This window comes from Varanus komodoensis, unplaced genomic scaffold (genome assembly GCF_004798865.1).
Source record: "Varanus komodoensis strain SLA01 unplaced genomic scaffold, ASM479886v1 scaffold54, whole genome shotgun sequence".
In the NCBI taxonomy this organism is placed as follows: Eukaryota; Metazoa; Chordata; class Lepidosauria; order Squamata; family Varanidae; genus Varanus; species Varanus komodoensis.
Window position 1 is genome coordinate 1,590,051 of NW_025336142.1, and position 27,760 is coordinate 1,617,810.

The 27,760-nt window shown below is 46.7% G+C and overlaps 1 protein-coding gene across 1 annotated transcript in view; it reads left to right on the forward strand.

Moving 5' to 3' along the window:
* ENOX1 (ecto-NOX disulfide-thiol exchanger 1) overlaps positions 1–27,760 on the forward strand; it is a 107,341-nt gene that overhangs the window by 49,816 nt on the left and 29,765 nt on the right. Inside the window, exons 8-9 of the mRNA XM_044448243.1 lie at positions 5,996–6,116; positions 23,321–23,505. Coding sequence (XP_044304178.1) covers positions 5,996–6,116; positions 23,321–23,505 — 306 coding nt within the window. The remainder of the gene's footprint in view (positions 1–5,995; positions 6,117–23,320; positions 23,506–27,760) is intronic.

A 27,760-nucleotide genomic window follows, 5' to 3' on the forward strand; every position in this document is an offset into this window, starting at 1 on the left:
GGGAGGGGAGGGGAGGGTCAGGCGACTGAGATGGACCCCTCTGGCGCTGGTTCACTGTTGAATTCGATGGGATGCACGGCCTGGCTGTTGTTTCCTGGCAGGGACATCATGGCAGGGACAAACCTGGCTCATCTGGGGCAGGAACTTGGACCCACACAAGGGAGCAAGGGCATGTTGTGGGCCATGGCCAGCTGGCGTGGTCCCGGCTTGCCACCTGCTCACGGCCCACCTTCCTCCTCTGATCGCTCCACCGGCCTCCCGCTGCTGCTGGTGGCCAAAGCCAGGTGTCCCAGCAGCCTCAGCCCAGACACGCCTGCAGCATGTCTGCCCAGAGGTGTGCAGTGGACAGCAGTGGAGAAACCCCTCTGAGCTTGGCATCGAAGGAGTGGCAGAAGCCGGCTGGTTTGGAGAACGCGGTCACGGGGCAGCTTAGGGGCCCGTCTCTGTCAAGTCCTGCCCTCCGTGTGTGTGTGTGCGAGCGAAGAGTGACTGAGCACGTCTGTGTTCCCCGTATCCCCCTGAGAGCGTGTGTGTCCTTCCTACGCGCTTTGCCCGTGTGTCTTCACCCCCTCCGTGAGTTACGCTGCTCCCCGTGTAGCAGATCAGTCTGGATTCTGTCCTGACCGGTGGGTGCGTGAGACGTGTGAATGGTGCCGTTTGGGAGCAGAGGTTGTGTCAGTGCACGCAGTGCCCACCCCGCGGGGGAATGCAGCCTTTCCCGAGCTTTTCCACCCGGGATGCTGCCGCCTTTTCCCCAGGGGTGGGATCCGGTGCCTTCCCAGGGACCGCCCTGCAGGACCTGGACCAGACCTTGCACTGGGCTCTTGTTTGCAGCACCTTTCCTGGGCACTTGCATTCTTGCAGCTCTGCCCCCACTTCCCACAGCACTGCTTCCACCACCGCCCCCGCCCCCCCGTGGGTCCCAGCGTGGGACAGGACTGCTGCGGAGGGCGGGCAAAGAGAGCCAGACTAGCTGAATTCACAGGGAGCAGGACTGTGACCCAGAACCGTTTTCCCAAGAGCAAGGGGCTCCGAAGCCCGCTTGGCTGCCCTTGGAGGGGCCGCTGGCACGCCACTCGTGCTGCTCGCGGAGGAGCATTTGGCAGTAACCCCCAGCCAAAGCGAGGCACGCGGAAAGCCCCGGGCGTCATGCAACTGCTTTGAGGAGCGCCACTTTTTCAATCTAAATGGTGGCTCGCACATTTTCCCTGGACAAGAAATCAAGCAAACAGTAGCAAATTACATCTCCAGCAAACTTTGTTTAATTGCCATTTTGCTTTAACTGTACAAATTCTCTGTAGCGCACTATGCATTTTTAAAATGTAAGTACGACGATTCTTTTTCTTCAGTTTTTCTCTTTCCTCTTCGAAAGTAAAGTGATAGGCCTCCTTAGACTTTGCCTTCTGTTAGCTCAGCCTGCCAGTTGCTAATCACACGGTCCTCTCACTGCTTCCTTGCCCAACACCCCCAAAATTGTAGAAGGTAAGCAGCATTTACTTAATTAATGTATAGTGTGCTTTTAAAAGATGTGTTGGCGTGGTTATTCTTTGACAACAAGTAAACATCTGTGGTGAGACGTAACCCTTTTGGGTGGCGTTTCAAGTGCCCATTTACAAATGCCAAATTGAGCAGCGAGTAGCAGTGCGCACACTGTCTACATGAATACAAAATGAAACCTTTATTGTCAGTGCTATTACGGTGCATACCAAATGATTTCCTAATAATGAGGTTTCTTATGGATGCTGTTGGCCCAATTTGTTACTAAGGGCAAAACGTTGTTGTTTATTTGCAAGGAGTTCATCGGGGTGGACCAAAAAGGCAAAAGATGTTGTTAATCCGGTTGTTGCTGTTTTTCTAATCAGCTACAGATGTATACACTTTGAAGCATGTGTGTTTTTCCTATTAGCTACAGTGAAGATATTCAAGAGGGAACTAATTTGTTAGCATTTGAATTTTTAATGTGCAAAACACACTGAAAAATCTTTCCATTAGTCCAAATCTACAAAACATCTTTGCTTAGTTAACAATTATTATTCTCCTGTCCTTTGTTGCTATGTACTTTAAAGGCAATAGTGAGTTGTAAAAAATGAAGATAAACAAGGATAGCGCCTGCGGTGCATGTGGGAAGGAGTCCTGGGTGGATGTGGGGGGAGTTGCTGGTCTCCCCGCTGTATGGCCCTCCTTTCTGCCCCGGGGGCTGCCGCAAAGGGTCCCCCAGCAGAGGAACGTTCAGAAACCACTGGAGTGTTCCTAGCAAGGAGAAGCGCCTTCCCATGGTGAAGGGGGATCTTTCCACCCAAGCCTCTAAGGAAATGGCTGGCTTCGTTTCAGGCCCTTGCAGGGATCCTGCTGATTTTGCTTCCCCTCCTTTCCACTTGACATAAAGGATGCATGGCCAAATGGCGGGAGAACCAGTCCTGATTCGTTGCTTCCGAGTCTCTGTTGGAAGCGTGCTGATTTGCTCCTCGAGCTTCAGGACCCGGTTTCTCACTTCCTGCCTGGTGTGAGCCTTCCATTCGCCCCACATGGCGTGTCCTCAGTTTGGCCGTAGACCTGTCGCAAGCTGCACTTGAAAGCCCCTGGGCATCCAAACCCGTTTGCTGTTTGGCAAGAAGGATGGGGGGAAGGAGCCACGGGAAAAGCGCCAAACCCTCTCTAGGGAACGCCCGGGCTTGGGGGTCGCGGCCCATGCTTTGCATGCAGAGGCCCCTGGCTCCGTTTTTAGCCTCTTCAGGGGGAGGAGATCGAGGCTTGGAGAATCCTTGCCTGAGGTCTTGATTGCTGCTGCTAATCCAGACCCAAATGACTGGACTAGGGCATCCCTCAGTTTCAGGCTGCTTTGTATTTTTCAGCCTTGGGCCTGGCTTCAGGGGAAGGAGAGGGCTTGCGAGTCATGGAGGCGGCAGCCCTTTGGGCACTGAAGAGCCAAGTTCTCTGATTAATGGGACCAAATTGGCCTGCCAGGGACTGGGCGCCAGGACACCCCCGATGGCCCCTTTCCCCTGGCCACGGCTGGGCGCTCCCTGGCTTTTGTGCCATTCTTGCCAAGCGTTCCAGAAGGCGGAAAGCTCTTCCGAGGGTTGTTGGTGGGAAGCGAGGGCTCTGAGCGAGGCCTTTTGCTCTGCCCCTTCTCCTTGAACCCTTCCCACCACTGAGGTGCCGCCACAAAGGATTGTGTGGCATGGCATTTGAGCCTCAGCCTGGAAGAGGCTGGACAGTCCCTGTGGAACGGACCGCAGGAAGCCATCTGGGAAAAGCCCGTCATCGCAGGCTTTCCGGAGCTGCTTCCCACAAGCACTGGGATAAGTTCGGGCCACCTGCAAACCGCCTCTTGACATTCTCCGGCCGATTCGTGGGTGGAGGAATCCAAGGTGCGGTTTCAGCCCTTCCTCCACAGTGAGGGAGCCGTTCTCGACAGCCTCTCACAGGCATCACTCCCCATGGGCAGGAATCGTCGGCGGGCTCCTTCCTTTTCCGCAGCGAGGGGTTTTGGCCTTGTGTTGTGCTGCTGCTGGTCCCGTCTTGCATCTGCCACAGCAGAGCAACAAAGGGCCTGCAGCTGTGTCTCGACCCAACTCTCCGGACTCCACAACGGCCCTGAAAATGTGGTACCCACTGGGAGAAGACTATAACGTATATAATGGAGCTGTGAGCGGAGAGGTTTGGAGAAACCTGGAATAAATGGGCAGAAATAGCCGGAGAAGGATGCTGTTCTTCTCGTGAGCTGCAGACGATGAGTCAGGATTCCCAGCGCCCATAAAAATAACCTGTGTCAAAATCCTCCCTCAAGCTCAGAGCCCCACCAGACAGTCCCCGTTTGGCACTTAGGAGGTTGCTCCCACCAAGGCTCCGAAAATGGCCACCCTCACGTCCTTCCTGAGCGCTTGCCTCCCCGAGTGCAGGGCGAGAGTCTGGCGGGGGAGAGGCCAACACCCAGGCCAGCACGCATGCTGAGCGGCCACTTCGCCCTTGGCAGGCTGAGCACGAAGGCCTGGGCGGCGCCTCCAGCACTGATGGAGCCGCTGCGACCGGAAAGCCTGATGAAGCAGGCCTTGCAGTCGCGGGACCTGGGCCAGCGCGTCCGGCTGAGCCTGCTTCCAGAACCCCCTCCAGACCTTCGCACTCGGCCGCAAAGGTGTGCGAGGCCGGTGCTCGCAGCAGCCTCTTGGAGGAGGGCTCCAGGTGTGCCCACATCTCCCTTCCTCCCCACTCTGCCCCGCACACGAGCAGACAAATCCCAAGGTGAGCAGTTCCCTGGCGCCACGCCGTGCCTCCCTGTCGGGGTCACAGGCATCGTTACACGTGCCTGTATTGCGATACCTGTGCCTGGCTATTGCTCTGGAGTTTCCGATGATCTCAGAGATGGACCGATGCACCGCTGCCCACAGCGCTGTGTCTGGGCATGCCTGTTCGGAAGTGGACGCAGGAGGGAGAGCGCTGGGCACCCCAGCCGACCCTCCAGAACGCAAAAAATGCTCTCCCATCCCCGAGTCCTGTTAGGTAAAGCCCCTCTTAATCAGCTCAGTGCCGCTGCAGTGATAAAGCTGCACGCGCCTTTCTAATAATGGATTAGATTTATTGATGAACCCCGGGTGCGTCTCGGAGGAATTCTTTCGGCTCCTCATTAATTGTGAGAAATAAATAGCATGTTCTTGCGGTAACATTTATTCCACAGAAGTGCCTTCGTTTCCTTGTTTCAAAGATTTCAAACCACCTCTGTGGGAATTGGGGGTCTTTGTCGATAGAAAAATTAGCTGTCTGAAGAGTGAAAAGCACAACACTAATCACGGGGCTCCATCCCTGTGTTTCACCTGACAGTATTATTAGGATAAAACGGAACTCCTTCCATCTTTCTTTTGCCGCTGTTGAGGAAGGTGGGCATCACACGCCATTGCAGCTCTTCGAAAGCCCACGCTGTGCTGAGTGCCCTCCCTGGCTGTGCTCCCCTCCGTAATTTCTCCAAGCAGTGGTGCTAAGCACCCAGACCAGGTGCTTAGCACCCAGTCGTCCTCAGTGCACGACTCCCTACCAAGGTGTAGGGCCTTCTTCTTTCTGGTTATGGCGTATTAAAAGTATTTCTGATATACGGACTAATCTTTGGAGATGTGTTATGTGGAGGATTGGATCCTGCTTCGTCAGTGTGGAGGGCATACCAAATAGGTAAGGCAATAACTTGGTTGGAACAGCTTCTGTCAAAAGACTGTGCAAACTTTCAGGTTGCTCAGAAATACACAAAGAAGTCACTTGTTGTATCCAACATGGAAGCTGGTAAGTGCCAGAATATTCTAAGCCTTTGTATTTTCATTTGAAAAGAAACGTGTACTATTTAGGCATGCCAGGAGACTGTCGTGCTATAATTAGGGGATGAAATTTCTCCCAGTGTGGGCACCAGCAGCCGAGAGCAAAGTTTTGGCTGGCAAACTTAAAATGTCTAATGCAAAGATCTGAATCCCGGGGTCCTACAGGTAGCTTCTCCCTCCCTCCCTCCCTCTCTCTCTCTCTCTCTCTCACACACACACGCACACACACACGTGTTGGTCCAATGGGAAGAGGTTGGCACATTTCTTTTCCCTTCCTCCCAGTTGCAGCCCAGCGATCTCACATAGGAGGGGTCACACTTTAGTCACCTGTAACAGAAACTGACACAGACAGCTCTTTCTTCATCATATTTTGGAAGCGCTTAAGAGCATTTGTATGTTTCCATTTTACAATTTCTTTATCACGTTCTATGAAAGCTCAGATGTTACTACGTCAACATCTTATCAGTTTCTTTTCTTAAAATAAAATCAAAATCAACTTAAGAGTTCACAACTAGAAAGCAACAAATCACAACATGAAAATTACAATGCTCTCATTGCGACACAAATCACTAACATGCCCTTCAGGTTCAACCCATTTCTTTCCTTCTTATAATCAGGGGACCTTCTGTGAGATATCAGTGGATGTGTTGGTCAGGACTAACCAAGTAAGGTTTGGTTTTTTTTGTCATCTTTAGGAACTCAGGAATGCTCACAGTGAGCAGCTCATGGGGATCCGTCGAGAGGAAGAAATGGAAATGTCCGACGATGACAGTACGGACAATCTCAGTAACAAAAAGCTGAGGGTTGACGAATCAGGTAAAGCTGCAAACCTCCCATTTCTGCACGTCACGCTGCTTTCGGTACGGAAGGGGCCTATTCCACTCGTGGGTCGTTAGCTTCATTATTTCCTGGCATTGCATTTTCTATGTTTTTAAGAACAGCCTAGCCACTACATCTGCAAGAAGCTCACCTGCCAGTATTGGACCTTACGAAGATACAAAGCAATGGCCTTTGGTGCCAACGCACGAACCTCCATGCAGTATTTTATTTGAAGCTAATTAAAGAGCAGGCAAGCCAGAAGGTTGATTCATGCAAGCCCCCTGTTGATTTATGAGCAAGTGTTTCAGGGGAAGTACCTTCATTCTAAATCTTCCTTTGGTTCCTATACATTTGTGCAGTTATTGGGGTGAACATTTATGAGGGATAGATCACGACGAAACTTTCAAGGCTTTTCTCACTCAATCACAGCCCCTTGCTTGCTTGCTGGCTTGCTTGCTTCAGTCCTTCCAGTCATGGCTGGCCTGTTTTTGCCCCTCTGGTCAGCTCTGGGCTGTGTTTGAAGGTAAGGGAGCTCAATTTATTGATTATTTGTGATGAAAAGAGGGCCTTAAAGCGAGCATAGTTCTGCTGTCCAGAAAGCAACGGCAAAATGAAAGCCATTAATTACATTTCTTTATCTCGATATGTTAGACACTACTGTTGAATTAGATGCTTCTAAGGGGACATTACCCATTACATGATTTGTTCCATGTTAATTTGTAACATGATTTGTTCCAGGAGTTAGGTGGTTATGGGTTTTTTTTGCTATGTTTTCTATCTCTACTATTTGTGTTTAATGTTTTCTCCAAGAAACTTTTGCCATGGAGCGACTCTAAGGGGAGATTGCACAGGAAGCAAGTATGGTGTTAATCGACTAGTTAAACTAGCCTGCCCGGGCAACAAGCATCCGGGGTCCCTGCAGGCCAGGTCTCCAAGCGGCTCCACGGAAACGCACGCAGAGCAGGCCCTGCAAGGCCAGCCTCTTTCCTCTCCTTGGAGGAGGACCATGGCAGAGGAGTGAGGGCAAAGGGCCAAAGCCCTTGTGCAGGAGGGAAGAAAACCCCTTGGCGTGATCCATCGTACCTCGAAACTCCAGCATGTTTTGCTTCTCCTGGTTTCCCTTAGAGGTGCTTCACGATATATTCCACGGACCATCCAGTGGGAGTCACATGAACACACCTCAAACCGGTGCATGCCTGAAAGGCACTCTTGGTTCAAATGATCGATGAGGGGCGTCAGTCCCTGCAGGGGTTGGCCGCATGTGGCCCGCGGGGGGCAGGCATCTCCTCCCCCCACCCCCAAACATGGTTGCAAAGGCAATTGGCGATTTGCCACTGAAATCTGAGCGCAGAATTCCATGGAAGCTTTCAAGAGACGACTACAGCTTGAAACATAGCCAGCTCTTTTTTTTCCTTTCACTGCTGCACCGTCAAATCCGACACCTCAGGAGTGGCCGGAGCATTCACCACTGTATCCCACTGTGCAGACGGGTACCGGAATCCAGACAGGGCCCACCACCCGTGCCAGCCCTCTCTCGTTTTCTTCCCTTGGAACCACATTCCCAGTGACCACTTTGAATTTTCCGTTGTCCCCAGCACCACACTGGTTGGGGCCATCGTGAGAAATCAAGATGGCGGGCAGTCCCAAAGCCTGGTGCAGCTTCTCTGCCACCAAGGGGCCTCCTGATGTTCCAGGGGCCCACCAGGGGGCAGTGTTCCCAGAGATGCCTCAGGTCTGGAGCTGAGCTCATCTCTAACTTGTCAGGATTGCGATTTGCTCTAATTTGCCCTTGCAGGTTTGCTTCACTGCATGAATAAAGTTACTTTAATGCTGGTAATGGAATTTCTTGATCATTCCTTTCATCATCCAATATGTGCCTTTATTTCTGCTTCCTCCTGTAATTGAAATTTCTAGCTGAGGGCTAACACCAACCTTCATCAAGGAGATAAACTGTTGCCTAATCTCAGTTGCTTCAATTTGGTTCTAAAGGTGCATTCACACTTACAGATTTTTGTTGAGAAACTGCAGCTGATTATGTTCCTATGGTAACTACTCCCTTTTATCCATGTCCTATCATCATGCCTGTTACAGTTATTCCGTTTGCACTGGCTCCTTTGTTCTTGCACATTGTTCTTGTTTCCTGCAGGTGGAAGAAGAATATGGAAATAGCATCGCAAACAAATGTGGATGTGTATATAGCTTTGCAATGGCTTTGTTCGCGCTGTTGGTGCTTGAGATTGGCTGCACGCCCTTGCTCCTTTAGAGCAAATAATGGATTCCTTCAGAGGATTGTTGAGCTGATAGGTCAGGATGAGGCAGGGCAAGGCCACTCAGCATCAGAATGAGGAATTACTGCTCGAATTCTCTCATAGGCCCCTCTGCCTTGTAGCGTCAGTGGTCGTGATAGATTCAAAACTGTTGGTGCGTCTCCCAGCACTGGCTAACCCAACAGGACTGGACTGAACTTCCAGGAAAGTACAAACCCATGAAATGCTGTGGGAAACTAGTGAGAGAAAACGATGCCCTGTATGACATGCTCTCCATCCACCCTAAAGAATTTCGCGATATAGGCAGTGGACAATCATGCAAAACCATTTGATGCTCTCTAATTTTCCATTGCATCAGAACCATCTTCATAGATATCCGCTTATTTTCCGTTTTTTTTTTTTTGGAGATCCCATTTGTACTGCAACACCGTTCTAACAAATTCATTCATTAGGAAAAGAAATTATGTCACCCAATAAGAAAAGCAGAGCTTATTCAAGACAAAAGTGGTCATTGGGTTAGAATTCTGAATGAGTTTCTGTGAGCTGCCTGCGGTTCCCGCTCTTGCATGTGACGACTTTCAAATCGGCCCCTTTGCTATATGAATAACCTGATCCTTTTCATAAGCTTGGAAAAAGATGTATAAGAAGGTGGAGGAGTGACTTCCCATTCTGCCAGGAGCCTGCCAATCAGTAGATGCACCGCCCCTTTGGCTGCAAGCAGAAGGACTGTGCTTGGTGCATCCGTAAAGGTTGGGTGTCTGGCCAAAACAGCCTGCATTTCATGCTGCAGAAGGCTCCTCCCAGAAGCATTCCTTGGGTACCATGTGGACAATTGGTTTGCGAGGATATAAATTGTAGAAGGATGATTCCCACTCACTAATGAGCCCATACCTCCTCGCATGATTCCTTTCCCGGGTTTTCCCCTTTAGCAAACAGCAATGTATAGTGCTACTTGGTTATCACTTACTTTCCCTTCTCTGATTTCATTAGAGATTTCAATGTCAGTTCTATTCTTTCTGGATCATCAGCACAGAACTAGGATAGCTGTTCCTGCCTGCTTTAAGGTCACTTCACACACAACAGGAAGGAAATGACAGGCCCAAGTTTCCTTGTAATATGTGAAGCGGGGAGAACCAAGTTACCCTTTGAAAACCTAAGCTGGTGCATGGGGAGGCCTGTGGGCGAGAATTCCCCACGAGTTGCGCACATGTGCCTCCAGCGCAAATGTTGCAAAAGAAGGGAGCAGACACGTTGTGGAAATGAGAGGAACAATCTTGTTGGTAAGAGCTGAAGTAGACCTGATAAGGATGCCTAATGCAGAAGGGAAGCTGGATAAAAGGTAATTTGTGCTTGTTTAGGAAGCAGGATATGCTGTGCTGAAGTAAATGGCTCTATTGGATTCATTGGTCTAGAAGAAGAGCCCGGTGTAGCGATAGTTTTGCGATCTGCTTGCTTTCAGCATACACAAAGTAATTGGTTTATAGGGAAGAGATTTTTAAATGGCTAATCTAGATTTGGCAGCTTGGCGGCTTTACAGCTGAGGGTGGAGAGAACGCAGCTTAAAGAATGCAGTGAAAGGTACTTCCCTGGGTGGGAGAAATGCTATATCGCCCTTTTAAAATGCACACACAATTTGGCATAGCATTAAGGTGCTTAGCTAAAGCTGCCGTTGCGACCCCAGCTGTGTTTGGCGGAGATTTGCGTCACCTCTGGTGGGACTGAAGGAATGAAGTGTCCGTTGCTGACGTAAAGCCACAAAAGGCTTCCTTTGCTTTGCTCTTACGAACAGGCCACTGGCTCAACTTAATAAAAATGTGAAAATGGGGGCTCGCTGCTGAAGCAGTGATTCAAGAGGGGAAAAGTCACCCTGTCCAAGAAGTCTTTAGATCAAATCCCGTCTTGTGGCTCTCCCACCTACTCTGAAGTAATTTTAAGAACCATTGAAGTGCAGCCGAGTGCATGCAGCTAGCTGGAGAGATTTTTACCCTTAGGATATATTTGTAATTTCCCATGTAATGGAAGGGTGGTATTGTTCCGCTCCTAATGCAGCTGTGCTACACACAAGCTCTCCATTATGGCTCCAGAAAGTGAAAGGCTTTCGCAGGAAGCGTGTGAAAGAAGAAAAGTCTTTCCTTGCCGTGGGCTCCTTGGCATGAAGGACCTTCCCAGGGTGCTGCTGGCTGCAGGCTTGCTTGACCTCTGCCAGACACATTAGCAGAAGCCAGAACCCTTCAGGTCTGTATAGTTGCCTGTTGGGTCGGTTACTCATCTAATTACATTTGGAGCCAGACTCTGCATTTCATTCATCGCATGGCGAGCAAGTCACCGCTGGACTCTGCCTGCTGGACTCTATTGGCTTCCCCAGAGAGAGAGAGAGAGAGAGAGAGAGAGAGAGAGAGAGAGAGAGAGAGCGCCGCTGCAGGCCGGCGTGTGGAGTGGAGAAGCCAGCGCCGCTGGCCAGCCCCCTCCATTTGTTTTCTGCTCAACTTGCTCATTCTTCCGCAGCCCCGTGATCTTTCCTTCCCCTCTCCGTCCCTAAGGAGAAATTCTTCTTCTTCTTCTTCTTATTATTATTATTATTATAATAACATTATTATTATTATTATTATTATTATTATTATTATTATTTATAAATTGAACACAAAAGGCAGGGAGCCAGCTGCACCTGGGGCTGGTTGCTTGCGAAAGGCATGGCTTGAGTTTTTGTAATCTGACAGAACTAATTAATTAGCATTCATGTAATCATTATGTAAAATTAATCATCAATATTGATTAAGGATTCCTGAGGCAGCAAGTGCATTCTGCACCTGGGGGATACCTCAAAATTTTGCCTTGCTTTGGCACTACAGAAAGTCCACCCATGCCAGTGACCATCATAGCAAGGTGATGTTAATACTTACATTAGCATTAACGGGAGAGCTGCTGTACGGGGCAGGACAGAAAGTGGCAGGGTGCCTGCCCAGAAAGCTTCCATTTGCCTTAAATGGGGAGGAGAGGTCAGGCTTCCTGGCTGACAAGGCAGGAATGGCTTCTTGCTATGTGTGAATACCGGAAGTAGATTGAAACTTGGCACCTTCCATGCTCAACCAGTGGATTGTTCTAAGATTTCCAGTTTCAGCATTGCTGGTTGCAGTGTTTTTCTGTGGCTGGCGAGTTCACTGGCAAGAGCAGCTGTGTCAGGCAAACTCGCCTAGAAATGGCCAAGTTGCTGCTGGATAGGGCTCCGGTTGTTGGCCCCAGTGCTCCCTGCCCTCCTTTCCTCCCCAATTTATTCCCAGTACTAAAACTGAAGCGGGCTCACAGCCATCGTCTCTCTCTCTCACACACACATGGTTCCACCGCACTTGTTTCTATGCCACTATATAATTCAGGCAAGGGATCTGATTTTTGTTGCTGTTGTTAAAGATTTGGGAACTGGAGATCCTTGCCAATCTACTGCAAATCATGCAGACCACTATAAATAGTGAGATTTTAAAAAGAGGGGCAAGGTACTTTGTGGCAGGGGAGGGGAGATTGAGAAGGGGGGGTGAGCCAAGACAAAGGGGGGCAGTTTTCAAAAACAGAGAAATTTTGTAAGTTAATGATATTGATGCACAAGCAACCGTCAATACAATAGAAAGTCCTAGTATGGAGGGCCAAATCAAACATTCTTTCTTCCCTGTCCAGTCACTTGCAGTAGAATGCAGGGTTGCTGTTGAGGGAAAAATTACCTGCCGTTTATATTACAACTTGAGGCCTTTTGCCAATGCTAATTGGAGGTATGGGATGCCTTATCCCAGCTGGGGCCACTCTGGAGTGAGGCTTAAGGTCTTCCTACCTCCCCAGTCTAGAGCCCCAATCAATGGAGTCATTTGCCATCTCCTTCCTTAACTAAAGGAATAGGCTCAGTTTCACTGTGAAGCAAAAATGCTGCTGGTACTCCAGTCTTTGGAGAAGCATTTTGGTGTTCCTATCAGCCTTTCTATCGGCCCTTTGGGAACTGTAGTCCCTGAAACCCTTGTAGCACCAGCACCATTGTAAGGATTGTCATCAGTGCAACAGATAAAACAATAGAATTTTGAGACTTATACTTGTAGAGACTTTTTTACTTTTTTTTGGTGATTCTTACACCCCTATAATGTATGTGGTATGATTTTTTTTAAAGCCATTATTCTGCTGTTGCGGTTTCCTATGGGCAATTCTAACAAATCCCTGCATGCCAGTAGATCTTTGTATGACAGTACAGTCTATTGAGTTCAATACCCTACCCTGTTTGTAGGCTTGCAACCAAAGAAAGAAAAATCCTAGCTTGCCATAATAATGGGAATGTATCGCTCTCACGGCCTTTTACTGAATAAGACCATGGACCCGTCTAGCCCAGTGATAACTCTGGGCCAAGTGGCATTTTCCCCATGCCTGCACCAGCAATCCTTTTTAACTGGATGAGCTTTGCATGAGCACCATGGGCTGATGGGACACAAAGAGGAATGGAGACTCAAGGGTATAGATCCCACCTGGCTTACCTTTCTCATGATTTCTCTTATTTCTCCCAGTGACTTTGCTACTGCTTTCTAAAATTCAGTTTTCTGCAGTTTTTCCTTTCCAATCAACTGAGTCTACAGTCTGAGTCTTAAGCTTTGTGAAAAAAGGGTTTTGTTGTAAAGCACCATTTATTAGGCGGCAGGTTCTAAAGGAGGACTTTAGTTATGTTTGGAAGGTTTGACCACTGGGTACTTTTCGGCAGGCTGCATTCAGCTGTGCTTGTCATGTCACGCATGGAGGGAAGAGCAATGAATAACCGATCAGAGAACATGAGGAAGAGGAGGCATGAGGCATTAAGCATCATGACATAAATTGTCATTGGAATGACATCACATGGCCTTTGGAAATCTCATTCCACTGAAAATTTCACTGCTTCTGGAAGGCAGCATTTCTGAAAAATGTCAAAAGGATCTTGTGATGGACGAGTTACCCTCAGTTCTAAATTTATGTGGATTCTCAGTGAGCTTTGGGGGAAAGTTCAACTCTCGGATGAGAGTTTCCACCCAGCTGATGGCACTTCACAGTGTGGATTGTCACAGTAAAAATGATGGTTAGGCTTTCTATCACATACATGATAGAAAGTCCTGTATAAAATGGATGCTATGACTTGGGTGTACACCTGTTCATTTGCTTATGGAGTCTACTACTGTTTTCTATATCAGCTTCCGTTTTGAAAGTTTAATATAATTTCATGAAATCCACTGAGTAGTTCTTAATATTGAAGAGCATTTGTGCAACGGCTTGCAGAGAATTTGGATCGCAGTTGTAGACCCGCTGAATGCTGAACAGGCATGTGTTTTACTATTCTGAGCTGGAGGAGAACATTTGTTGGAATTCGTGCTCCACTTAATGTAACTGATCTTTATAAACTGGAGAAATGTCCATGCAGAACCAGTTAATTGTGAATGCCCCACCAGTGGCATAAACTGAGTCTCTGCTCTTATTCCTGAAAATTTTGGCAGACACGTAAGAGGTATGCTCACTTTTGGATATTTGGAGAGCTGGGAACTGGAAGGAGGGTATTTGCCCATTCTGCAGCCTTGAGTGTGAATGGGAACAGAAGAATGCCTTGTCCTTTCCTGAGACCAAGTTCACCTGTTTTTGCAGTAGCAAAACAGACAACAAACCGCTGTTGCAATGCAGGAATCTTTGGACAGGTTTCCTTAAAGCGGTGCTTTTCCTCCCCTCTTCCTTAGGCAGATTTGGATTGAGCCTTGGGGTGGGCTCCATTGCCTCTCAGTGATGCCACCAGCAAGTCACACCTGGCAGTTACATCTTCATGGTGACAATACAACCCCTGCTTTACAACAATCACTCCAGGAAGTATGGAAAGCCTTCTGAGGCTTCCAAAGCTGCAGGCACAGACTCTGGACAGAACCAAAGCCAAGCAGAAGAAGGTGGTTCTCAGGGACCATTCTAGCCTCTTCAGATGTGCAATGATGGACATTTTCAAAATATTGTGTGCACTTTCTGTGAAGATCTAAGCAAAAGACTTTTCTAAACTTTGATCGACATCATGCATGTTCTAAGATCTCTGGGTTATTCTGCATTTACCAATACAAGGCAGTGGAAATTCGCCAGAGGATGTGGCCTAAAAGGAAGGAAGGAAAGAAGGAAGGAAGGACTGGTCCAATCAGAGCCAGCTTTTCTTAAATAAATAATGGTGCTGCCGTTGATCAACTGAAACCAATTAATTCACACCCTTTGGAAGATTTTGAGCTTTTCCCAGTACAGCAAAACTTCCTGCTGAATAGACAGATGCAAATTCTGAAACAGTCAACTTTGAAAAAATATAGTTGCTTGGAGTTGTGTGGTTTGTTTTTCCATTCCATATTTCTTTCCCATTTAATTTCTATATAATTTTATGTCTTTTTATAGGCTTTCTTTAGAGGGAAAGCCTTCCTAGGGAAGCTTAAATAATAAAGGAGCATGTTATTAGAAAACAGCAAAAACAATCAAATCAATGCACTGCAGTGGACCTTCAAAAATTTAAAGATGTTCACAGTAAAGCAAAAAAAAGGCTCAACTTGTCGATGTTTGGTCACTTTCTTCCCTCTCAGAAGCCATGGACTGATGCAAGCCACATAGTATGTCAGCCATGAACTTGAAAATAGCAATTCCCAGGATGCCCAGTATGGAAAGCGTCCCTCCCACTCTGCAAGTTGCTGGGACAGATCTGTGCAGGTCTCACTTCTGTGGTTCACTCTGGGTTTTAAGGAAGCAGCTAAATGCAATGCATGAATCAGACCTGGACCAGGTGGAAAACCAGGACATTGTGTATTAAAATGATCCTGCACTGAAAGTGAATGGTTGTAATGGATCCTGAAGGGTTCTCGGAGATCTTCCAGCTGGGATCCTGTCACATTCTTGATTGCTGTACAGAATATAGAACTGATCCTTGTGCAGTGAACAAAACAACAGTTCATGGTTGAGCTCCCGCTGTTGCAGCAAGGCTTTCCTTGCCGCACCTGTTCCCAGGCCTTCAGGGCCTCTTGCATCTGCCTCAGTGTGAGATACGCTGGCATTGCCCGTGGCTGTCATGGCGTGTGGGTGGGACACTTTGGGAGCGGGAGCAAGGGAAGTGTCCAGGCACTGCCTGGTTCTGCCTCGCTGGATGGCTTCAAGTTTCTTGGACTTGAGGATTTGGACAAGGTGCCCAGCCGACCGACTGACCAACCAGCCTCACGCTTGTCCCTTGCTCCTTGTGCTTTACTCCGTGTCGCAGCGAGAGGAAGACTGGTTAAGCCACAAGGTGGTAAATGCTGACAGGAAGCCATCCCAGCCTTCAAGCATGAATAGAAGAAAGGAACGCATGTGAGCGCAAGCCACGCTCACGCCCCCTCCATATTTAGGTCAAGCTGGGGATGACTGACCAAGTGGCCCTGTCATCCAGCACAGCTCTTCTGCCTCCAGCCTACCAAAAGCCACCGTCTTACTTCGATTCATCACAAGAATGGAAAGGTTATTGACCGTACTTTTGTTTTCTAAATAAAAGGAAGATGGAAAATGGAACTTCCAAGAAGACATATTTAATAAGGGCTTTGGAAAAAATGACTGGCTAAATGCAAGCAGCATTGGGATGCCTGTGGTGTTTTGATGCCTTTGAACCGCCAGGAAAGCTATTATCTAGATTACATTTTATTATGTTTTCTGGTTTTTCATCCTGATAAGGTTTAATGCAGGATCATTACATATGAGAACAGATTTAATCCTGTTTCCTTAGCAGGCTTTAAGGACACCAAGGGGATTATTTATATAATAAGATGCAAGGTTGCTATGGAAAACTCTATAGCAACCTAGCATCTTCAGAAAAGCACACAGGCACTTGTGACAGCAATCTAAATTTACATTTATTTTAGTGTCATTTTTATCAACACCCTTAGTCTCTCATTTTGACAAGATGCTAAAATATGCTTGGGGGCTTGTGCTCGAACAAAATTAACAGAGGGGTATGAGAATTTAAATAGCTCATAAAAATACTGGGAAATAATGCTACTGTAGTTTTACTTTTACAAAATAATATTTTGAAATCACAGAAAAGAGCTGTTTGTCTTGCATGTTCACAAGCAAGATCATTATTTGCCCCGCAATAGTACGCTTCCTAAAAGAGTGTGAGAAACTCTGTTATTAAGCATTTGTCCGACACTCCATGCCTGCAATAATGCCATAGAGATATGCGCTGGGAAATTAAGAAGGCCTAGCATTTGGTCGCCCCAGTATTTACTGAATGCTAATGTAAAAGGGGTAACAAGCCTTCGAACCAGCAAGCACGTAATTTTTAATGCCCCTGTGACTGGTATGGTAAACTAAATGCCTTTACAACACATAGCATATCTGAGCTCTCCTCTTCTTTCCCAAAGGGGCTACTCTTTCTTTAGATTTTGCACTCTTGATACTCACGCAACAGTGTTACACAAATACATCTGGAGAACTGTTGATAGTCTTCACCAAACGCTTTAAGTTTCACTTGGAATTTCTTATGTGATTGACCTAAGGGAAACCCCAAACATTTAACCAGAATTCTGGTTCACATGACAACTATACACGTTTTGCAAAGATTTGCCGCTTCCCAAGAAGGGGATGTTTGTGTAAAATGTTGCTTAAAAATATTCAAGTATGCCAACTGGGCACAATCGATCCAAAATTAAATCTGTTAAGTGCCATTTTCAAATAAAGTGCTAAACATGTAAAAATGTTTTAGGTTGGCGGAATCATACTCCAGTAACAGAATTCCCCTTTTCTTTGATTATGGCAAAATAATGAAGAAATAGATTTCAACATTCCAATAAGAATATTTCATTGCAAATTTCAGGAAGTAACATGATACGGTATGTTTATTTATTGGATCAGTTTAAAGCTGCTGTTAGCATTATGCTATCTGTTATGACTTCCATTCCAGTTCCAGTTCCTTGATCAAGCTCCGAAGTGGGTCCAGAAGGGAGAAAAGGGACCAGAGAGTGTGCTGAAAGGGGAAGTATATGCATGGATCTTTCTTCAGAAATGGCAGAAATTCAACAAAAGCATGGGCATTTGTTAAAATCTAAGAATGGGTGCGTCAGAACCACAGAAAATTGTGTTCAAAGGGTCCAGAGGATTTCCTCCACCAACTGTTTATAGCTCCTTAAGGAGTCTCCAGATGCAGGTGGAGAACTATGGATTTATTGCAACCCACACACAAAACCCAAACCAAAATACCTTATAGCACTCCTGCACTCTTGGCTTCTTCTGTTATTAATCCCTTCATGAGATGGCCCCAAACATCTCCTTTTCTTAGCTGAAGAGAGGCAAAGCACTTTATATTTGATTAATGGCACTTGAGGACTTGAAGAAAATGTTCACACAATTTCTTTGTAAGAATAAAACATCACCATCTAATGGATTACCCTTTTGTGGAAAGTGGCTAAAGTGCTCCAAAGTGTGGGAAATGTCCCTCCCCCCTCTTTCTTGACAAATCATTGTAAATGATATCAATTATAAGGGACTAATGTTTCCACACTTTACAAAGATCTTGTCAAGCCGTGTTATCACAAAATGTGGAGAGATCTCCAAAGGTGCGTACAGTAAAACACTCGGGCCACTGAGGCAGAAAATGAAGAAACCAGGGGAAATGACAATCGAGAAAATTGGGGGAATGTTAAAATTGTCTAGTAGAAAGTTTGCTGAGATGGAACCACAACTCAGCTGTCGATTCCATGCATGGTTGGTGGATCAACCCCAAACATCTTGAGTTTAAAAGGACTCAGGTAAGCAGCTCGTTCTTTGCCTGAGAATGGGCTCCCAGGTGGAGAGGACAAAATGAGGCCAGGTGGATCAGTCGTTGGCTTTGTTTCTTCAAAGTGGGGTACCATGCACGTTCTGAAGAAGGTGTGGGCAGAAGGTAGGTCAAGATCTCGTAGATCTTGGAGTGATTTGCAGTGTAGTTTTGTTTAAGAAGAACAATAACAAAATGACTTTTCCCACCTAAACTGGCTGCTGAAATGAAGAACACCTCAAGTTATGTGGGGTACTTATTGCCCAAGTGTTTTGGGCAAATGAAGCCTTCCCTGAACGAGCATCATGAATACGGTAATCCTTATTCGTCAATCCCATGAATTCATTTCTCCCTCACAAGAATGATTGCCCAGATCCCGCGTTACAGTCAAAAGAGGAAAGTGCACAGAGTGGAGCAAAGAATGGGCGGGCAGGGTGCCTGTGGAGCTCTTTGAAGGTGAACTCCACCTGCTGGACTTAGCAGCACCAGGTTTGGCTTCAGATTTGCCAGAGTGCTCAGCGTTCTGTGCAGGGCAGAAATGCCCATTCAGAATAAAACTGATGAAAATGAATCCTTAATTTACAAATTGCTATAGCTACAACCAAGGATTTCAGAGTGCCTTCCTGGTTTTTTTAGTTCCAGTCTCTCTCTATTACCTTCTATAAAGCGTTTTCACCTGGAGAGGACACCTCTGACCTGTGGGGTTTCATGCAGCATTCATCTTGGCATTGCAGGTGGATTGCAACCTTCTGACACCATATTGCATGGCATTGCAATACTGGATTGCCACTGTATACCGCAATGTCAACTCTGCAGTCACCATAAATATTGATGTGTGCCGACTTCCGAACATTTCCTCTTGGCCCTTTTCCCGTGCTCTGTGTGCTTAGGCTGCTTCTGCATTGATGGTCTCCACTTACGGACATCATCTTACTGTTGTTCCGGTGGCAGCTTCATAGGTTCTAATGCCCAGGCACAAGTATTTATGGGGAGCCACCAAAGCTCAGTCCGGATGGCCTCTCTGCAATCTCACGAATCGTTCCATGCCCAGAATCTGGGATTCGGACTCCCTGTGCCCCTTTCATTCAAATCCTTCTCAAATTTAGGTCCTCGGAAAGAAACACCTGTGATCGATCAAGGGGGACAGCGGGGAGGAACCATTTTTGAAATACCTTGGCTGTGCCCCTGTACCTATGCTCCCACGCTAATTTTATTTGGGAATGAGCTCTTCTGAACACGGGAAGAATAGTTTCTGTGTAAATATGGGCTGAGACGTTTGCTCCGGAACATAGGGAGGTGCAGTGGTGCTCATCCAAAGCATGGATTCATCCGGTCCATTGCCGTTTGTGTTGGCTGGCAGCAGCGCTGCCACATCAGAAGTGGGGATCTTTTCCTAGTCTTGTTCACAGACCTGTTCTTGCATGGAAAAACCAGGGGCTGGATCTGGGCTGCCAGTCTGTGAATCATAAGCCTCCCATTGGACAATGGGGTCTCTCTTACTCATATCAAGAGTAGTATAGACAAATCAGAGACGAGGAGGGAGCATCCTCCCTGGTAGTTTAGTCTAGTGTAGAAAAACATTTTGTATGGCTGTTGGTGAAGCTTAACGCCCCATTACTTGTCCATGAAAGACATGCATAATGGACGGACCGGGCAGGTGGACTGAAGGGGCTTGATCAAAGCAGAGAGACAGGGCAGCCAGGCGCAAGGAATGTCTTCTAGGACCAGGCAAAATGGCTTCATTCAAGGCTGGAAGTGCAAAGGTTAATGCCTGTATAAGCATCTGCACTTCGAACGCCATCCCTACCTGGAGAGCACAACCACATTATTATGGATGTTTTAGTGCTTTGTGGTCATTTTCTCCTGGTCTGTTTTCCAGTGGTTATGGGAAATAATATCTGAAAAATTATTGTGTGCGTTCTTCCTGTGATCTTCTTCCCTCTAAGTTAATGCATTTAGTATTTTTAGTCTTCCCTTCCATAACTTGTTAGCCTTTCCAATTCACCAGTAGGTGAACAAATTTTTAAGTTGATAAGTATTTTGCTTTGTGTAGAGAAATGCGTGCTTCCCTGAAAATTATGTTCAGATCATTTTTGAAGCTCATGCTCCCTATAATTGGGCTGTATTGCTTCTGTCAAATAAGAACCAAACATGCCATGATGTGGAACATGAGAATTATACAACCTGTTGTGTGGATCAATCTTGTGCCCTTAGTTACAGATGCTTCTAATACAGGTTGTGGTAATGAATTAATTACAGTTGGTTCAGATGATTTTATCAAAATCACAGAACAAGTTCGCTAAAATGTTTGCAATCCTTTTTGTTGCTGAATGCAAGAAAGAAAGAATCAAGGAGAAAGTTTGTCTGTAGGGCTATAATGATGTCCTAAAATGGTAGATAACATCCTTTCCATCCTGTGTCTGTATTTATGCTCAAATAATTTATTTAAATACTGTTGCTTTATTGCTTCCTGTATTTTGCTGCACAAATTTCAGCCTATACTGCAGACAGTGCAATTCATTTGCTAAATGTAATTTCCATCTCTGCATACTAATCGATTTCTGCACAAACACCTGCTATCAGTTATGATAATAAAACTGCCATTCCAAATTGAAAAGGGGCCAAATGAGGCTTCCTAAGGAAATGACTTAAGTGCCTTTCAATGCCACTAATGCAGTAATGGTTCTGTAGCACCAACATTTTTCCAAACATTTGCATTTTCTATCATTTTTATTCCGTTCCACCATCTCTTAATCTAAGCATAACCCAAAGGCTGAGAGGAAGGGGAGTTGGACATCTATGTGGCCAGTCTTAGATTTCATCTTTGGGAATACCTTAGCTAGATAAAATTGTTAAGCTTGAGCAGGGCAGAGGGTAGCATAAAGAGGACAGAAGTATTGATCTAGCTGTGTGGCTCCTGCTAGAAAAGAAATATTCCATTAAAATCAATGTCTGTTAATGTCTATTCGGGGAATCACATCTGTGCATATAGGGTTTGAAGATTGTGCTCTTGTGCAGTTGCCTGAATTGGAAGGCGCAAGATCAAAACAACAATGGCAGCTCAGTCTTGGTCTTCACATTGTTCCCCAGATAAATTTAACGACCCAAGGAGGAACCTGAGCTTTTTCCCTTCAGAAATAACTCTGTGCTTCAGGGCCAACATTTAAGCGGCAATCCTGTACTTACTTTCCTGAGAGTAAAGATCGATGAAGTGAATGGGGCTTATAGCAGGGAATAGAATGTTGCTGTCAATGCAATTTAATTTTGCAATTCTGTTAGCATAAGGAAGGCTTAGCAAATGATACATAATAATTGCGCTGTACATTTGAAATAATTTTTCCATGTATAAATCCTGAACCTCACATGCAGAAAAACTTCAGACATCACATTGCTCGGATGATCTTAGCAAATGAGAAGTGGGAGAAAAATCAAAGTAGATTTCCTCTTACGCACTTTCTTGCTTTGATTTCAAACCCCCTTTCATTAGGCCTTGGAGATGTTTAAATATTTTATCAACTTTAAACGTCAAGAAAAATACATTTATCTGCAAAATTGAAGTGGTATTAATTGTACTCTTCCAATATCCCCAGTGACAGAACCCAAGGAAAGTATGAAGCAATGTCATTTTGGAACATGTTTTTGTTCAGACAGATCACTGAGAGACACAAGTCTCTTGAAGACGGTTGTTTACATAACTCGACAAACTTTAGGGACCAAAGGGCTGTACGATAACCTTTAAGGCAGAGTTCAAAATATCACTGCTCCCCAGTGGAGGACCAAAGCTCTAACACAGGCTTAAGAACAAAGGATCTTGTCTGCTTTTATTTGTTTCAGATAAGCTTCTAAAGGGCATTTTCTGATTCCTTTAATAATCTGATGCTTCAGTAATGAGGATTAGGAAGAATTTCTTCCTCTTCTGAAGGTATTGGTGGGAGGAAGTTTTTCTCCCCCCCCCCCCCTTTAAGGTCAAGGTAGTATTAAAAAGCTATAACTGGTGGCAGATTCGGTAGGAAGAAGTGTGTGCAGGCCTGGAGCCTCTTCACATGTTTGTTTGCTTTCATGGAGCTCATCTGCCCAAAGAAAAAGGAATGGGCTTTGTAGTTTCATTTCAGGTGTGACAGGAACATCCTTCTTGTCCAAATTAGCACAGAACTGCCCAGCTCTTGAGGTCTTGCTTCAGAGATACGGAGTAAGCTATTATGTCTGACTGAAGCAATTCTCCAAAGATTGGATTCTGTTTGCCCGACAGAACAGGTTTACTTGAAGGCATTTTTCTTCAGATTATATCCACTGCTTCCCCTAGGAATTAATTTCCCTGCCTCAGTAAATCACGCGCTTGAGACATACCTGGTAGTTTGGCTAACTTTGTCCTTTGTCCTCAGAAAGCCCAGACTGAATTCAGGCATCACCTTAAACATAGTGAAGGAAACTTGAAAGTTAGTTTATAAACTATGGCTTATATTAACCGTGATCTGGCAGTATCTTTGAACCGACAAACTGTAATTGTGCTCCTCTCTCCATCTATGGGGCTTCTGAACCACAGAAATAGGAGTGGATTTACGGAGCAAAAATAAAAGCAGAAAAGTAGCACTAAAACTCATGGTTTACCCCATGAAGCTCAGCTCTGGATTTGGGCTCTCAATTATGGTTAACACAAACGGTAACCTCTGTCACAAGACACCACGTTTGCTTATATGGTGCCAAAAACTGGCTCACAAGAGATGTTCTGCGGGCAGCCTTGCATGGTCCATGAGCTGCTGTCCCTCACAACCAGCTCCACTGCAACAAAAACCAAACCAAAATGGCTCACAAACCAGCTAATCTTGTCCTTACCAAGCTCCCATAGTGGTTTGCCGCTCAGATATTTCCCGTTGCCTTCTCCCAAGGTTTTTTTGGGGGGGGAGGGGGGAGTTTGGGGCTACATGTGGCCTGTGGGCCAGGAGGGGCCCACCACATCAAGCAAAGGAGCGTCTGTGCATGTGCAGGGGCCATCTTCAGGTGCTTCCGTGGAACGTCCCCCTCACCCTGTAGGAGAAGTCTTGCCCGCTTTCGTTTGTCCAGTGAGTACAGCTGCGAGCCCACGGTGCTTCTCCCGTCCCGCCAAAACGGGCGTGGGGCTCCGCTCCACCCGCGACAGCGATCCTCTTTCTCTTCCCCCTCAGCACTTGCTGCCCAAGCCTACGCCCTGAAGGAGCAGAACGACAGCCTGCGGTGGCAGCTGGACGCCTACCGCAACGAGGTGGAGCTCCTCAAGCAGGAGAAGGGGCAGCTGTTCCACGCAGAGGAGAACCTGAAGAAGGACCAGCAGCTGCAGTTCTTGCAGCAGACGCTACAGGGCATGCAGCAGGTACGCCGGGCGCATCGCGGGGTGGGTGCTGGACTCGGCCTCCGAGGCTGGGGGTCTGTCGCAAAGGCCGAGCCGAGCCGAGCAGGCCTCCCACGGTGAGATTCTGGGAGGAAGAGGTGGGATGGCTTTTGTGGAGCGTGGCCCCACTGAGGAGGAGGAGGCAGAGCTCGGGAGAGCATGTGTTCTCTCAAAGGTGGAGGCCTGGTTCCTCCAGTTAAAGGGTCCTGGAGAGCCAGACTGGGGAGAGTCTTTGCTCGCCAGTCGTGCAAGCATGGGAGCTTGCTGGCTTCACAGGGTGCAGCAAGCTGAACGACAAACCTGGAATGTGCTTCCCTTGGAGTTACGCCCGGTTCCCACTCCTCATGTGTTTAGGAAGGGATTGAGACATGACTTTTAATTTTTCAAAAAGTGCAATGCTTTTAATGTGTGCTTATGGTGATATTTTCTCCTCCTCCTCCTCCGATGTCTTGAAAAACACTGGTTATAGAAAAGCTCTATATGCAATTAATCAGTAAACAGTGTTCATTATTAAAGGGGCAAAGTGGGTTTAATATCAATATGGGCATGTACTGAACCCATTCCATTCCTAACAGCGCAGCGGCAGTATTGGATGCAAAGGAATATTAGCATAGTTTCCACTGTGCTGCAGGTGTGATCTTGTGTCACACGCAAATGCAGTTGCGAGAGGAAGAGCTGGAAAGGGGAAGTATGCATGGGAAGTGGCCCTTTTCAAACGGGCCCCTTGAGGTTATGACTATTAACTATTAAAAGTGCATATGGACTAGAACTTTGAGCCCTGGTGGTCCCCGGACATGTCTGCATTTTTTAAGTCCTCCCACAGAGTCAGGCATTCTGGGGGGCGTGGTGTCAATGAGAGCAGCTATTGGTGCCCCTCCTCTTGGAGCAATGAGCTGGGCACACTCGTGGTCACATGCTTCGTATCCAACAAATGGAAAAGCACCTGCCTGCCTGAGGTTCCCTCCTCACCACTTAGCCTCCCGTGCTCCAGCTTGCGGAAGCGTGATCGTGGTGCATGGACCCAGCCGAGATGTGTGTCCTTGTTGCCATGTGGGTGGGCAGAGGGCAGGAATGGCTCAGGGTAAGAAAATGTTTTGCATGGTTATTTGTTTCAGGTCAGGAGAGATGCCTTTTTATCAGGGGGATGTGTGCATGCAAAGTTAATTTACAAAGGTGGGTGGGAAGCAGCTTAATGAAATCTCCGGGCAATATTTCAAGGAAGAGAGCAACCTTGCAGCTATTTATCTTTCTGTCCACCTCCACACACAAGCTCACCCGCTTTGCAAACGTCATGGATGTTACCCCCAGAGAGACACCAGAGGAGCACCAAGACCCTGAAATCAGAAAAATAAGTGACGCTTTTTAAAGAATCTGCACACCCGGAGTGAAACGACTGAGCACCGGAGAACACGGTGCCGGTCGCTGGTCATGCCAGCCCATGGCTGCTTCTGAGAACCTCTGTGGCATTCTTCTGTCGGGTGTTGTGCTGCCAAAGACAGGCCAGTTGAGGGAGAATTGCGTTTTCCCAGCAATCAAATAATAACGTTGGGGTATGGGGAAATGCGATTTCCTCACAACCAAAGTGCTGTGCAGATAGCTGTAAAGGAAAAGAGTTTTAATTTCTCTCCAAGTGCTGGGAGGGACTGCACATGTCTTGAGCAATGAACTGAACTTCAGGAAAAGCCTGCCATGGAGGAAAACATCTTCCAGAAAAAGTAGATGGAGTTTCTCTTTTGAAGAAGGAGGTAAATAATACAGCATGATTTATTTGCAGGTTACTACTACCATTTCTTTGCCTTCTTTTTTTCCAGTTCTCCTCCATATTTCCTGGACTGGGAAATCAGAAACTGAATTATTATTTTTTTCACTTCTAGATACCAGCACCTTATGGATGGCAATAGCTGTCATTATTGTGTGAAGATAAAAATCCATTCAGCGTAATGGCAGTTCAGACACGGCACTTACACATTTTTGAGATAATTCCCCCCATAAAGCTATGTTACAGTTTAATTTCATACCCAGTATGAGGTCTCTAACAAACAAATGGAAATAATGTCCTGTATCCATGGTAACAAATGAGATACACTTTACCTGATCTTAAGATGGAATTGAATTATAAACTATGGCATTTTAGCTTTGAAAGACTCTTTCAAGACTTATATTCCCTCAGCCTTAAAAAAAGACAGGCATTCCATCCTCCTCGCATTTAAATCAGGACCATTCACATCCAAGCCAAGCCTGACGGCGCTTTTGTCAAGTCCGTGTTGGAAAATGTGGCTGCTGTTCTCCACACGATTAGATTGTCTGCATGCAGGCCTCTCAGAAAAGCAAGGAGATTGCCCAGGCAACTGTCTCTGGGCAGAGAAAGGGTTGAAACTATGGGGAGGCAAGGAGAGGGGAACAGGAGAACACGTCATGGAAGTTGTTGTTGTCATACAATCATAGAATCACAGAATAGTAGAGTTGGAAGGGCCAGAGGGCCACTGGGTCCAGTCCCGTGCCCAGGGCAGGTCTCCAAGCGCCACCGTCCCTCTCAGAGGCACCCTGCGTGCCTCCGGTGTGGGAGAGCCCGCCACCTCCCTGGGCCACCGGTGCCAGTGCCGTCCTGCTCTAACGGTCAGCAGGTGCTTCCCAGCGTTCAGCTGGAGCCTGGCTCGCTGCACCTTGCGTCTGTTACTCCATCCTGCCCCTGGGATGATCAAGAGGAGATCATGGCCTTCCTCTTAGTGGCAACCCTTCGAGAACTTGCGAGGCGCTCTCCTGCCTCCCCTCAGCCTTCTCCTCTCTAAACATGCCCAGTTCTTTCCATCAAAGGGCTTTGTTTCCATTCCCTTTATAAAGGGAAGCCAATCCAAGAGGTTGCTAAGAGGACCAGAAGTTGCATGGTTGTAGCTTCGGAAAAGAGGTCAAAGCTCAAGGTGAAAGGCTGTGACTCTTGCACAAGTCACTTTTTAGCGCTCAGGCACCAAACTACACCCAAGGCTCCATCTCTGGCCACCCCGGCTGCTCAAGAAGCCCCTCAGCGTCCTTTCCCCCTCACTCCACTCATGGCGCTTCACCAAAGTAATGGCTTCTTTTTTCCAGCCAGCTGGCTGGAGGCCTCTGTAAATAAGGATGGATTCCCATAAGGCACACTAAGTTGAAATTTGGGAGAACTAAGCTGGAGACAAGCTCCCCACCCTCCCAGCATCTACAGCTTCTGCAGAGAAAGGATCAATAAATCAAACATGAGAATCTTCCCACCCCATCCTTGTTCAGAGGAGATCCAAAAAAGAAGTCCCAATAATCCCGTATTAGCTTTGCTGGAAACTGCCTTTTGATGCTGTGCAAGCCATTTACTCACATGTCGTATCCATTTGGAAAGATCTGCTTTCTGAAATGGATATATATTATCAGATTGATTTTACACAAAGAAGGCTAACATTCAGACAAATCTGTTTTCATGATGTTGCCATCCACGGAACACGAATTCACCTACTTGGGTTTTGGATGTCTAATCTTTTAGCATCTATTTTTAATCTGTGTTCTCTAGTATGTTGGAAAATTTATAGATAACATCTCAAGGCCTTTGACTAAAACTGATAAAATACATATATATGCGGTTGACGCTTAAGTCTCTTTTAATGGCTACCAGATGTCTTTGCAAATCCCCAAAAGATCACGGTTCCCAGAACTGTTCAGAACAATGGTCTGTCTGCAAGCTTATCTGTGCTAAGATCTCTGGCTGCAAATTCAAGAGAGAAAACAAAATCAGCTTGGGGAAACTGGGCTTGCTTTTGACCATATGTGGGAAGAAGAAAAAGCTCTGTTGAGAAGCCTTAAACTTGCGCACACAGAAAGAGAGAGGCATGCTTGATGGTACAACCTTTCCTCACACCTGGTGGTCACCTTGCTTTCACAGAGAGCATCATCGTTGTCATGCCAGCTGAGATCACAAAGATTGGACCGATACCTTCAGGCCCAAGTATGACATTTAGCCTCCTTGCCTGCTTCATAATCCTCTTCCACCAGCCTCCCTCTTGCCCAGCCATCCAGGATGGCTGCCTGGGGACTGCCAAAGAGAGGACACGCTTCACCCCTTTGCAAATTTAGAAAATGATTATAATTCACACAGAGAGATAACACGTATACTAAGGTGAAAGACCAGGTGATCCGTGATCTTTAAATTGACCTTGGCCTGGGCAGCCCTTCAAATAGAGGATGCCTTCATAATTTAGGGGATTCCTCGATAAAGGAT